At 56.8% G+C, this 12,820-nt stretch overlaps 2 protein-coding genes across 3 annotated transcripts; one reads left to right on the top strand and one right to left on the bottom strand.

Annotated features, from left to right (window-relative positions):
• The first annotated feature begins 372 nt into the window (after nt 1–372).
• On the top strand, nt 373–4,536 carry TBX6 (T-box transcription factor 6). Its single transcript, XM_081256864.1, has 8 exons — nt 373–505; nt 588–822; nt 1,759–2,026; nt 2,108–2,254; nt 2,331–2,401; nt 3,560–3,633; nt 3,716–3,899; nt 3,983–4,536. The coding sequence occupies exons 1-8, from the start codon at nt 388–390 to the stop codon at nt 4,194–4,196; spliced, it is 1,311 nt and encodes a 436-aa protein (XP_081112990.1). The 5' UTR covers nt 373–387; the 3' UTR covers nt 4,197–4,536.
• A 499-nt stretch (nt 4,537–5,035) lies between these two features.
• PPP4C (protein phosphatase 4 catalytic subunit) lies at nt 5,036–12,469 on the bottom strand. 2 transcript variants are annotated; one of them, XM_081255656.1, is made up of 9 exons: nt 12,360–12,469; nt 11,973–12,134; nt 8,440–8,491; nt 7,870–7,920; nt 7,545–7,646; nt 6,758–6,931; nt 6,539–6,665; nt 5,561–5,750; nt 5,036–5,480 (listed from the first exon to the last, which is right to left on the bottom strand). In XM_081255656.1, exons 2-9 carry the CDS (start codon nt 12,068–12,070, stop codon nt 5,351–5,353), a joined length of 924 nt encoding a protein of 307 aa, XP_081111782.1. In that variant the 5' UTR covers nt 12,071–12,134; nt 12,360–12,469; the 3' UTR covers nt 5,036–5,350. The 2 variants fall into 2 exon arrangements, with proteins under 2 accessions (XP_081111782.1, XP_081111783.1); XM_081255657.1 differs by lacking the exon at nt 11,973–12,134 and having other exon boundaries at nt 12,360–12,468.
• Nucleotides 12,470–12,820: the final 351 nt, after the last annotated feature.

The following is a 12,820-nucleotide window of genomic DNA, read 5'->3' as shown; positions in this document are numbered from 1 at the left end:
AGGCCCCGCCCCTCAGTAGCTTATCCCTAGCCGGGGCTCCCCCCGTGGGAACGGGGACCAGCTGGCCGGAAGCGCCAAACTGCGTCCCTGTCGAGCCCCGGGGATCAATCAGGCCGAGGAGTTAATTATGTAATGAGGGGGCAGGGGGTCGGGGCTAATGAAGCCTGGGGGGGAGGGGAGGAGGGGAGGGTACCCAGGTATCCGGCCCCCTCTCGGACCCCTTCCAGGCCCCAGGGGTCTCCACCCCAGCCTAACTCCAGGGCCCCAAAGAGGGGAGGGGCTGTGATCCTGGGTCTGGAAGGGGCTGAGCTGTGAGCTATAAAGGGGGCATCTCTCAGCACTGGGGCACTCTAGGCAGCGTGACCTGAGGCCAGACTGGACTACTCCATGTACCATCCACGAGAGTTGTACCCCTCCCTGGGGACCGGCTACCGCCTAGGAGCCCCCCAGCCCGGAGCAGATTCCAGCTTCCCGCCTGCCCTGGCAGAGGGCTACCGCTACCCCGGTGAGCAGTAGGAGCAGCTCCTGGATGGGAACTGGGGTGGAGGCTGTGGCCCTCGGCTGGCTCATTCTCCTCCCATCTCCAGATCTGGACACTCCCAAACTGGATTGCTTCCTCTCCGGGATTGAGGCTGCTCCCCGAACTCTGGCCGCTCCCCCACCTCTACCCCCGCTGCCCCCAACCCTGGGCACTGAGCCGCCCCCTCCAGCCCCAGAGGGCCTTCATCCACTCCCTGGAGTCAGCCTGAGCCTGGAGAACCGGGAGTTGTGGAAAGAGTTCAACTCCGTGGGAACAGAGATGATCATCACCAAAGCTGGGAGGTGAGGGGGCTGGGCCAGGGTCCGAAGACCCAGTGTGTTCCTGGTGGGGGTCTCTTGGGAAAGGCAGAGTCCCCGGTGATGGGGCTAGGTGTGGGGATTTCTAGGGAGGCTAGAGCTCTGCCTGAGTTCAGAGTGTGACTGTGGCCTGGGTCAGGGGGTTCTTCTGTGGCTGGACCAGGGGTCCTTCTGTGGCTGGACCAGGGGTCATTCTGTGGCAAGTGTCAAGGGTCAGTCTGTGGAGTCTGTGGCTGGTTTAGGGACTAACCTATGGCAAGGGTCCTAGGTCAGTCTGGGCCGGGGGCAGAAGGTCGGGCTGGGTTATAAGTTAGTACGTGGCCTAGATCAGGGGTCAGTCTGTGCCTAGAGTCAGCATTCAGACTATGACTGGGGTCAAGGGCCAGCCACTGACCAGCATCAGGGAAGTCTGGCCAGGATCAGGGGTCACCTTGGAGGCAGGGATATGGTCAGTGTGCGGTCTTTATCTAGGCCAGGAGCTCAGGCACTAGCGTGGTGAGTCCCCTTTTTATTTTCTCTGAGGCAAGTTTGTCCAGCAGCTGTAGATTCTGGTGCTGGAGATCAAGCGAGGAGGCCAGGGTGGGGAGCAGAAGCCTCCTGGCAAGATTTCCAGAAGAAAAGTGTGTCACTCCTGCTTCTGCAAATGGAGTTTGAGGGGTCAGGGGTCAGGAGTCCAGACTCTGCTCCTAACCTGCTGTGTGACTCTGGTCAGATCACCTGACCCGTCGGTCCTGTTTCTCGTCTGTAAAATGGGATGAAACAAGCTTATAGCTCTAAGATCCTGCCCTCTGAGTTCTGATTCTGCATCCCTCGATTTCTGTGACAACTGCGTGAGCCAGTGGCCATGCCCCCTTGCGGGTGCTGTGCCCACCGCTGGCCACTGGGTAGCTCCAGGCCTCTCCCGTCCCTTCCCCTGTCCAGGCGCATGTTCCCTGCTTGCCGAGTATCAGTCACTGGCCTGGATCCCGAGGCCCGCTACCTGTTTCTTCTGGATGTGGTTCCGGTGGACGGGGCTCGCTACCGCTGGCAGGGCCGGCGCTGGGAGCCCAGCGGCAAGGCAGAGCCCCGCCTGCCTGACCGCGTTTACATTCATCCTGACTCCCCTGCCACCGGTGCCCACTGGATGCGGCAGCCTGTGTCTTTCCATCGTGTCAAGCTCACCAACAGCACGCTGGACCCCCATGGCCACGTGAGGCCCAGGCTGGGACCCCCGGATAAGGGTTGGGGGTGGGACCAGGGTAGGAGGTCACTCCTGTTTCTTCCCTCCCAGCTGATCTTGCACTCCATGCATAAGTATCAGCCCCGCATACACCTGGTGCGGGCCGCCCAGCTTTGCAGCCAACACTGGGGGGGCGTTGCCTCCTTCCGCTTCCCCGAGACCATGTTCATCTCCGTGACAGCCTACCAGAACCCACGGGTGAGTGACCCTGCTTGAGGGGGTGGCGTGCCCTGCCCAGGCTGTGGGAGTTTTGACTCTGGATGTGCACCCCCAGATCACACAACTGAAGATCGCAGCCAACCCCTTTGCCAAGGGCTTCCGGGAGAATGGCAGAAACTGTAAGAGGTGGGCATCATTCATTCATTCATTCACTCGTTCATTCATCAAATGTTTATTAATCGTCCACTGTGTGCCAGGCACTGTGCTGGATGCCAGGAACACAATGTAAGTAAAAACATGTATTCACTCACTGATTTGACAAATACTTATTTAGCACCAGCTTATGTGCCAGGCACAGTTCTAGGCAGTGAGGATGCAACAGTGAACAAACCAAAGCCCCTGCCCTCGTGGAACTGATGATACTCTAGTGGGCAGAGTAGACAAGTAGACAAGAGAAATAAATATGTTAGGGATAAGTTCTAAAGAGAAAAGAAAGCAAGCAAGGAGGATCAGAAGGACTGGAGAGAGGTATTTATTAGATAAGAGGCCTGGAAATGCCTCACTCAGAGGACATTTGAGAAAAGACTTGGGGGAAGTATGGGAGGGAGCCAGGTGGATATCTGGGAACATGCCAGGGCCCTGAGGTGGGAGCATGCCTGCCGTATGGCGGGTGTGGAGTGAGAGAGGTGATGGGTAGCCAGGTTATGGTGGGCTGTAAAGGTTTCATTCGTTAGGACACTGGCTTCTAACTAACCCCTTCAGAGCTGGCCCTTGCCCTCAAGACACTTAGAGTCAGGCAGAAGAGATAGATATTAATTCAAGGATCACCCTAACAAATGTAACAGCATCACTCTTGACAGAGGTTATCAGGGAGGGCGTGTGGTGCTGTGGGAAGTCAGGAGGCCTCCTTGGAGGAAGTTGTGCTTGAACTGAGATAAGGAGTAAAGCAGGAAGAGGGGACAGACGGGGATTCCAGAGTTGTGGCTGAAAGGCAGCTAGTGGAGATGGGCAGAGTGAACAAGGTGGCATGAGCTGGGATCAGAGCATGCCCTGGCCTTGTTGCTTGGGAAGGAGTTTCCATGGATTCTAAATGCAATAGGAAACCATTAGAAAGTTGTAAGTGGGGAATAAATCCCAGCTCTGCTACTTCCGAGTCATTTAATTCTCTGGCCTTCCATTTCTTCTTCTGTAAAATGGGTATAATAATGGCACCTACCTGATAGGGTCCCTGGGTGAAATGCCTGGCACCTGGTAAGTGCTCTTATTACCATCATCACCATCACCATTATCATCATCGTCGTCATCATCATCATCATCATCATCACCATCATCACTATTCCCCAGGGAGCGAGACGCCCGTGTGAAGAGGAAACTGCGGGGCCCAGAGCCAGTAGCCACAGCGACCTATGGGAGTGGAGGTGAGTGTAGTCCCAGTGGTGATGGGGCCAGGCCTGAGATGCTGATCCTCCTTGGCCCACACTGTCCCTTCTGTCTCCCTAGATGCACCAGGTGGTCCCTGTGATTCCACACTGGGTGGGGACGTTCGTGAGTCGGATCCAGAGCAGGCCCCAGCGCCCGGGGAAGCTGCCCCAGCCCCAGCTCCTCCCTGTGGTGGCCCCAGTGCTGAGGCCTACCTTCTTCACCCTGCAGCTTTCCATGGGGCCCCTGGTCACCTTCCGACCAGGTGAGTGGGACAAGGGCACAGGGCTGGGCTGTTGCAGGCTGGGGATCCCTCTCTCCTGTTCTGGTAACCTCTCTGCACTTCAGGAACCCCAGCTTCCCTGAGGCTCCAGACTCTGGGCGCCCAGCCCCCTACTCAGCTGCCTTCCTGGAGCTGCAGCCCGGGCCAGCAGGCTCAGGATACCCAGCAGCGGCACCCCCAGCGTCCTTTGCCTCGCACTTCCTCCAAGGGGGCCCCTTCCCTCTGCCCTACCCTGGGCCTGGGGCTTACCTGGATGTGGGCTCCAAACCAATGTACTGAGCCTTTGCTAAGCCCCTCTGCCTCCCTCCCCGTCTTCCATCACAAACCTCCAGTTCCCCTCCCCCAGGCCTGCTGCCCCCTCACTTCCACTGGCCCCATCCCCCACGCCAAATGGCTGCCTCAGGCCTCCCCCACCCCACTTCACACTTTGATTTCACTCCCACCCCCCTCTGGCTTCAAAGCTCTGGCTAAGCCGCTGGGAGTCCAGCTGGGGCCAGCTTCCCCTTCCCGGCTCTCACCTCAGTGTGAATGGAGGGAGGCTCTGCCTGGCCAAATGGGACCTGGGACCAGCACTCCCACCTCCCAGCCTCACCCTTGGGCCCGGCAAGTTCTACCCCTTCACCCCAGTGCAAGCCAAGCCGGTCTCTTCTCAGGACTAGAGTATCTTTTGTTAATAAAACTCGGAAGACATCAGTGTTCTGGAAACATTGGGCTAATGGTGTTCGGCCCGGAGTGGGGCTGTGTGAGCACAGGTTCTGTGAGGAGACCCAGGCCCCAGTCTAAACTTGTCATTTCCAGCTGCTTGACCTTGTGCGTGTAAATCAACACTCTGGGCCTGTTTCCTCTTCCGGAAAACGGGGGAATCAGTGTCTTGACACTCAATGTTCTGAGAATTAAATAGGGCTGCCTGAGAACCCGCCCCTCTACCTAGCACTCAGGAAGCCCTCAGGAGCGGTCACTGTCACTGGATGGGGACCAGGAGGCTCTGGGCAAGTTGACTGGCCTGAGCCGCACCTTGCTGGCAGGACTGGGGTTCCAGGGCAGTCAATGTCCTGACGTCTACCAGGCTGCGCTGGCACCACTGCTCATCCCCAATCAATTCTGACACAAACCCAAAGACCATTTTTCTTCTTTTATTAGATTTTTTTTCTTTTTTTTTTTCTTCTCAAAATTTTTATCTAAAAACAAACCAAAAAAAAAGGAAAAAAAAGAAAAACAAAATTATTGGAAACTTCACGGTTCAAGTGGGGAGACAGGGGAGGAGGAACATGGAGCCAAGGCTCCAAGCCTCTCCAGAAAAGTCCTCACCCGCGAAGTGCCCTCTTCTGGGGGGACAGCATAGCCGGGGACAGCCCCCCAGCCTTCGTCTGAAGAGGGCAGAGTCACAGTGGTCCAGGGGCCAGAGGGGCTGGAGGGGGCAGGGGCCAAAGGGGTCACAGGAAGTAGTCAGCCACGGGCTTTTTGGAGGGGATGCCCCGTGTCTCTTGGGGAGCGGCCTCAAAGATGATGAAATCTTTCTGGAGATGCTCGTCCAGCTCCAAGATGGCTGCCACATTCCCACAGCTGGAAGTCGGAGGGCAGCGTGTTAAAGGAGCGGGTCAGCCTAGATTCCCCACCTCGACCTCCCAGCCCAGGCAGCTCACCGGTAGCAGTAGTTGGGTGCCGACCACACAGTGAGTACAGTCTCGTTGAAGTGCCACTTGTAACCTTCCATCACCAGTTGGTGGGCACGGCAGATCATGTCAATGTCGTTGGCTGCATTGAACTGGGCCACCACGTCACTGCCAAATAGGTAGCCAGCCCCACGGGGGCTCACGCCCCAGCCTGTTGTGTCTGAGGCAGATGAGGGTAGGGATGCCGAGAGGGTGTCTTCAGGGCATCAGTGGCTATCTGCGGCCCTTTGCAGGAGAGTGCCCTGCCCCTCCCCCAGTTAGGCCTGTGCAGCAGGAGCACAGGGCCCGAGTGCGTTGAGGGAGCCTGGGGGCAGGACAGCAAATGCTGAAGCAGATAAGCTCCAAAGAAGAAAGAATTTCCTGATAGTTGAGCCACCTCACCATCAGGGTGACCATGTAATTTACTGTCCAAACAGGTACACCCAAGAGCGAAAGGAGGTGCTGCAACCACGCCGGGACAGCACCTGTGACCCCGGGCTGCCCAGCCGGCGGGGAGGTAGTAACAGGGCAGCGAGGGAGTGGAGGCCGCTGTTACAGCACAGGAGCCCTAGACGGGGTGAGGAGGCTTGGCTTTCATCTCGGCCCTGCGCCACACTAGCTGAGGAGGCCCACAAAATGAGGGGTCCTCAGGGGGCTACCATTCTGGGAGTCTGACCTCTGCAGAAGCCCCTTCACATTCAGGGAGCCGATGATTTTGTCCTCAACAAGCCCCTGAGCAATGACATACATCCCCACCAATCCCCCAGCTCAAAGCACCCAGCTCCCCATGTTCTCCTCCTCATCAAGGGTGCCAGCCAGTTGGCAGTCAAGCATGGACGCCAGTGAGGACCAGCCCCGCTCTGCTCCGTCCCAAACTCACCGGCTCGGGCTGTCCCTTTAAGGCACCCACTTTAACCACAGGACCCCCTCAGTCACTCACTAAACTAAGAGTAGAGCTCCTGCCCTCACCTTCAGGGTCGGACCAGAGCAGGTCACACATGGGCCCGTCATGAGGCACCTCTTGCTTTCGGTCAATTGTCCGGATCTGGTCCAGTGTCTGGATGGAGGGGGAAAGGCCCCCGTGCACACAGAAGATCTACAGGAGAGAGCGAGACAGGTGGGAAGGGAGGCTGAGGCCCAGCGCCTCTTCCATCTCTCCCATCCCTGGGAGCTGTGTGGCGGGCCTACCTTGCCATCGATGATGGCCGACAGGCTGAGGTAGTCAAAGATCTCAGTGCAGTAGCGCCACACGGTCACCGAGCCGTACTTGCGCAGACACTCGTCATAAAAGCCGTAGACCTGGGTGATCTGACGGCTTTCGTGGTTGCCCCGGATCAGGGTGATGCGGTCAGGATAGCGAACCTGGAGGTAGGCACCACGCCAGGCCTGGGGTCGAGGCTCTGTCTCGTGCTCCTAGATGTCCTCACATCTGCCAGCCCCGCTCCATCCTCATCACTACTGCCGTGGCCCAGATTCATGTCACCTCTGCCTGAACTGTGTTACATCCACCTCACACACTCCCAGTCCCTCCTCCAGAGGATGCAAAGCTGAATCCTCTCCCACCTCCTGCCCCCCTCACATCAACTACAAACCTAACGGCCCCTCCATCCACCAGGTACAGACCAAGCCCTTAGCGAGACACTTAGAGCACTTTGTCATCTGGTCCCTTACAGCCTCTCTCCCCGCAATGGATAATGCACCCAGCTGAACTCAACTCCTTGTCACTTTCTGAACTGGATGAGCCTCTATTTCCTCCCCTACAATGCCGTCCCTCTGACCTCATCCTCCAGGGGCCCAACCAGATGTCCCCAAGTCAAGCAAAGCTTCTCTGACCACCCAAGCAGAATCTGTCCGTCACCAGCAGCACAGCTCAAGAGTTGGGGGTGGATGCAGCAGGAGATGAGGGCGGAAAGGATGCAGACAGGTCAGGCCTGAGGTGGCCCAGGTCTGGGGTCCAGAAGTCAGGGGGTCCCACCTTAAGTGCCAGCAGCAGGAGGAACGTTTCGACGCTGTAGAAACCACGATCCACAAAGTCCCCCATGAAGAGGTAGTTAGTCTCAGGGACGTCGCCTCCCACCTGGGGAGGGAGGAAGAAGGTTCTGCTTGGTCCTAAACTGGCCCCGACTCACTGTGGTGGCCCACTTCCAGTCAAGTTGAGGCCCTTCTTTCACAATGGGCCCACCTGACTAGGGGCCTCTGGCCTCCACTCCACTCACCAAACTCGAAAGTTTCCACTCTCAGTTAAAGGGGTCTTCCAGTCACCCCCCAGGTCACCTTTCCCATTGTTTCCCCACACTCACTCTGAACAGCTCCTTGAGGTCATAGAATTGTCCATGGATGTCACCGCATACCTGGAAGTAAGAAAGCAGGTCGGAACTCGGCAGTCCGAAAGCCTCTGCTACCAGGGGCCAGCCTTCAAAACACCCCCTGCTTGGGAAGATCTCTCGGCTAAGCCTCTGCTTCTCAGGGCCAAAAACCTACTCTCCCACCCCAATCCCCCCATCCCACAGAGTGCCAGCTATTCTGGGGGCAAGAGCTAGAGCCAATTCTTTCCAGCTAGACCTGCAGCTCCCAGAGGACCTGGCCCCCTCCTCTCCCTACTCCCCACCAGGCACCCAGAATAAAGCCACTAATAACACAGAGGAACACATGGAGTCACCACTCACCGAACTGAGTTCTCTGCCCTGGTCAAGAGCATCCCTCCAATGACTCCAAAGACCCTGCCCATAACAGCCAATTCTTCTAGCAAAGCTCCCCTGAAGATGGGGCTTTCGGGGATGAGGGGTAGACCTCGGAGCCCACAAGATTAAGGGGAATGACCACGTGCCTAAAAGACCAAGCCAGGCTGTGGAGGGACAGCGGGTACTCACTGTGACTGGCGAGTCCACCCTCTGCACGTTGCTCTCCTCCACCAAGATCTCTCTGGAGACAGGAGAAGACCAGGGTCACCAAAGCCGAGCCAGCCCAACCAGCCCAACCCTATTCCTGACCTTTTCTGCGGGGGAGGGGAGGATATGAGGCTGTCCTTGAACCTCTAGGGGGCAGGTCAGAGGTGTGCAATTTCCCCAGGATAGCCTGACCACAGCCCCACTGCTCGAGACCCTTCTGTGTGTGGCTCCCTGCTGCCAACAGGCCAAAGCCCAAGCTCTTGTTCAGCCTTTGCAAGGAGTCTGGGACTTTGCCGGCCTCGACCCTCCATGCTGCTCCCTTTCACACAGCCAGCACTTACTCCCAGAAAACAGATGTCCTCCTCCTCCTCCTCTCCACAGGGCCCTCTGCTCAGAGACCGTGCCCTTGGCCGAGCTCCTACAGCCCCTCTCTCCCCACCACAGGGGCCTCCTCCTGGACTGTCCCAAGTCATAGGGGTGGTGCCCTGGGCAGGCCGGCCGTTGGAGGCACCTTCAAAGTGATACGCTGTTGACGCTTTTCTATTATTTATTTAGAGGAAGTGAGGACTTTGTCCTCCCTTTCTCCTTGCAGTGCAGTCTACTTCTACCTGAGTGAGCTTGACATGAAATTGCTTTGTCCGTTACAGACACCCAATCGTAAGTAGTGCCCTGTTTCTAGATTTTGTCCTGATGATCACAGCAGCCGTGAACACTTCAGTTCATACCACGTGCCAGGACGGTAGTAAGAGCTCTGCATGGATGATGCAGGCAATCAAGCCACCACCCTCGAAGGCAGGCACTGTGATGATTCCTATGGCTCAGATGAAGAAAGCGGCCAGTCACACAGGCAGAAAGTGAACCAAGGCCCTTACCAAGCTAGTCTGATGTGGGAGGCACTTGCTCAGCCCGCTCTCTCTGCCAGTCCCCTCCCACAAGACCAGGAGTTCCCTGGGCTTAGGGTGCTCTGTACGACTAAGGTGGCTCCAGGGAGGTGTGCCCCGGCTTCCAGGGATGGCGGGAGGCGCTGGCGGTGGCCCAGGGGCCAAACCGCAGCCAGGCTCTCCCACCTGTACGGCATCCTGTGCCAAACATCCGCCACATGACTGCGTATAATGACCTTTCCAACTGACTCGGGAGGTTCTTTCCATCCTCATCTGACAAAAAAACTGAGGCTTTAGAGAAAAAAGGGGCAGAATCGAGGTCACAAAGCTGGAGAGTGGCTGAATTGGAACCTCAGGGACCCAAGTTCCTGAGACTTTATACCAGCCCCTTCCACAGACTCTGGGTCGCAACCTGCCCCACTGCCAGCAAGGCCTCAGCACAGCGCGGGAAGCAGGCCCCAGCTCTGTCACCTGCAGCACATCAGCAGCCCTCTCGGGGCTCCCACCTGCTCACCTTCACTTCTACAATGAACACTGCCGACCAAAGCGCCAGACCCTGTCCCTGGATATGAAGAATCTCATGCAGGCTCCGTAAGGATTTCAGACTTGGAGATGTAGAGTGACTTGACCAGGGTCACACTGTTTATAGGTGACAAAGCCATACTTCATACTGAAGGCTCCCCCCCCACCCCGGTCAAAACCCTCGGCCGTTCTAATGTGCTGATGTTTTTCACAAGAGCAAATTCAGCTCCCAGGCCTCTGTAGTTCCAAGGTTTTGAGCCTCCGTACCCTCTGAGCAAGCAAAAGCTCTTGACACGACCAGCCTCAGCCTGGGCCCCTGGTGGGTCCTCAGGAGGCCATGGCCAGGTGCTAGAGTTGGTCCTCCTCCAGACTGGGCCTGGGATAACAATGGCCACCTCAGGCCTGAGCCTAGTACCTCCAAGCTCCATCTTAGGAGCTGGGCAGGACCCTTCCACCCCTCAGTAGTCCCCTGCTGCCTCTCACAGAGTCTAAATGTCTGTCTGCCTGGCTGTCAGTGAGCGTGGAGTATGGTCAAAGACCTGGATCCAAAACCAGGCTCCCCTCCGATCAGCTGTGAGACCAGGGGCAAGACATTATCTTCTCTGAGGCTCAGTGTCCTCTTTGTGAAATACTCACCCCATGCCCTGCCTATTCCACAGGGCTGCAAAGAGCAATGAAGACTGAATACATGAAGAGCCACAGATGAGCATTTAAAAGCAGGCCCTGCCTGTTCACCAAATCCATGCAGGACCTGTCTGGCTGTTACAGGTTTGTGTGGGGCAAAGCCAAGCAAAGAGCCTGACAGCCACTTTCTCTCTGGGTGGCCTTGGTCAAATCACTAGGCTTCAAGGAGTCACAGCTTCCTGTTCTGTAAAATGGGGCTAATAATTCCAACCTCACAGGATAGCTGTGGGAGGGAAATGGATATAAGTTCTTTGCCAGTACAAGGCCAGGCTAACAGTGGGCCTATTGTTCCACCAATGTGGGGTAATTCTGCTGGCACTTTCCCCACAACTCTCCAGCATGGTGGAAGCCACGGAAAGTTCCTCAGAGGCAGGTGACTGGTCTCACCACTGCCCACACATCTCAGGGCTCTACTCTTATTCTCATCCTGCTAGGAATGCCCTTCCTCACTGGGCCTGCACCCACCAGCTATCCAAATTATTTTCACCTTTCAAGGCCACCTTCTCTTACAATCCTTCTCTAATAACTTCTGTCCATATCAGCATTGCCCTCGTCCTACAAAATAATTTCAGTAACACCCAACGTTTGTCCGGCACTTACATTTTACCAAAGCCTATGCTAAGCACATCCCAAGCACCAACCATCTTATTAAGTACTATTATCCCCACATGAAGAAACGGAGTCTCAGAGACCTCAACATCAGCAACACAGCGAGGAAGTTGGCAGAGCTGATTCCAGCCTAGTGCCATCATATTCCAAAACCTGGTTCTTAATCACTACATCACCCTACTTCCCACAGAACTGAGTTGGGCCTCCCTCCAGACCTTGCTTAATTCTACTCTGGCTTATTGGCTACTATTTCCTAGGCTCCCACAATGAATATGAGAGTGATCCAACTCCACTTTCTTGCGTTATAGCCCGAAAAGGGGCAGGACATGGAGAACTGGCTTCACGATCCATCCCTTAATTGCTGAATATGAGAGTCCTCACCTGTAAGATGGGATCAATTCCATCCACCTTTTAGGGTTGTTATTGGAATTAAAAGAACACTGTAAACCACAGAGTCTTTAGCTTTTCTGCCTTGAACTCCTGTTCTTGCTGACACTCCCTTTTATCATCTTATTCTTCGAGGTCTATCCCAAAGTTCCTCCAAGAAACGTTCTCTGTTCCCCCCAGACAGACAGGGTTGTTTCCCTGAGCTTCCTAAGTACTTTCTGTAACTAACTCCACTGAAAACACATCATCTAATACTTCAAGTGTCTTCATCCAGGTCTGTCTTCCCCCAACAGGCTGGCTGCTCCTCGAGGAAAGAGGCCCTATTCCGCTCCTCTCCAGGAAAGCTTCCAGGATGAGCCAGGCCCAAAGTTCTCAGCTGGGTTTGCCCCAGGCCGGAACCCCAAGCCTCTTCCCCGGAGCCACAGGGCTCACCTAGCCTTAGCGCACAGGGCCTTGACTTCGCTCTCCTTGATGAGCTCGCAGCGCCGCAGCTGCTCGATCTGCCGGTCCAGGTCGCTGATCTCCGCCATGGCCCACCCCCCGGCGCGGGTCAGAGCCGGGGCCCCCGCCCCCTCCGCACCGCACAGGGGTCTCCTGGGAAAGGCGAAGACAAGCCCGCGGATCAGAGTGTCCCTAGGGGGCGCCGGGTCAGGGTCGGGGGCAACTCGATTCTGGAGCTGGCCCGGCCTCCCCACTCCCGCCTCCCCTCACATCGGCTCCCGGGCCGCCCCACAGGCCAGGCAGCACCCCCGCTAACTCCCGTCGGGCCCAGCGGGCCCGCGCTGGGGATGGTGGCCTAGAGGGGTCTCAGACTATTACCGCCGCTGCAACTCCGGCTCCGGCTCCCGGGGTCCCTGTCTTCCTCTTTCCCTCCGCTTTGGGCCGCCGCCACCACCGCTTCCACTTCCGGCCCCGCCGCGGAAGCATAGGAAGACTAGTTCCGCCGCGCGCCGGACGTGGCGTCATACACGCACTCCCCCCTCCCACGCCGCGCCCTTACCCCACCCCCTCAAGCCTGGGAATGGAAATGAGCCCAAGGAACCGGATGTCGGCAACAAACGGACGGAAGTGATTGTGGGCTAAGCCGATTGGCGCTGCGAGGGATGTTGGGGACCTCAGTCCAGTCCCCCCATCTCAGTGAGGGAAACTGGAGCTGAGCCGGGACTCCACCCTGTAACTTTAAGTTACACGTTTTTGTTTACCTGTTTTAGCAGGCCTCCCCCATTACAATCCCTGAGGGATGGAACTTTGCCCTGTTTACACTTGCAGCCGCAGTGCTT

The sequence above is a fragment of the Mesoplodon bidens genome (genome assembly GCF_964165515.1).
Source record: "Mesoplodon bidens genome assembly, chromosome: 15".
Classification (NCBI taxonomy): Eukaryota; Metazoa; Chordata; class Mammalia; order Artiodactyla; family Ziphiidae; genus Mesoplodon; species Mesoplodon bidens.
The sequence above is the reverse complement of the archived record's forward strand: the minus strand, read 5'-3'. Positions and strand labels throughout refer to the sequence as shown.

Coding starts and splice junctions, on each gene's coding strand:
- TBX6 (XM_081256864.1), top strand. CDS start 388: ATGTACCATCCACGAGAGTTGTACCCCTCCCTGGGGACCGGCTACCGC. Junction 823..1,758: donor ATCATCACCAAAGCTGGGAG/GTGAGGGGGCTG, acceptor TCCCCTGTCCAG/GCGCATGTTCCCTGCTTGCC. Junction 2,027..2,107: donor CGCTGGACCCCCATGGCCAC/GTGAGGCCCAGG, acceptor CTTCCCTCCCAG/CTGATCTTGCACTCCATGCA.
- PPP4C (XM_081255656.1), bottom strand. CDS start 12,070: ATGGCGGAGATCAGCGACCTGGACCGGCAGATCGAGCAGCTGCGGCGC. Junction 8,492..11,972: donor GCCCTGTGCGCTAAGGCTAG/GTGAGCCCTGTG, acceptor TCCTGTCTCCAG/AGAGATCTTGGTGGAGGAGA. Junction 7,921..8,439: donor GGGTGGACTCGCCAGTCACA/GTGAGTACCCGC, acceptor TCTTACTTCCAG/GTATGCGGTGACATCCATGG.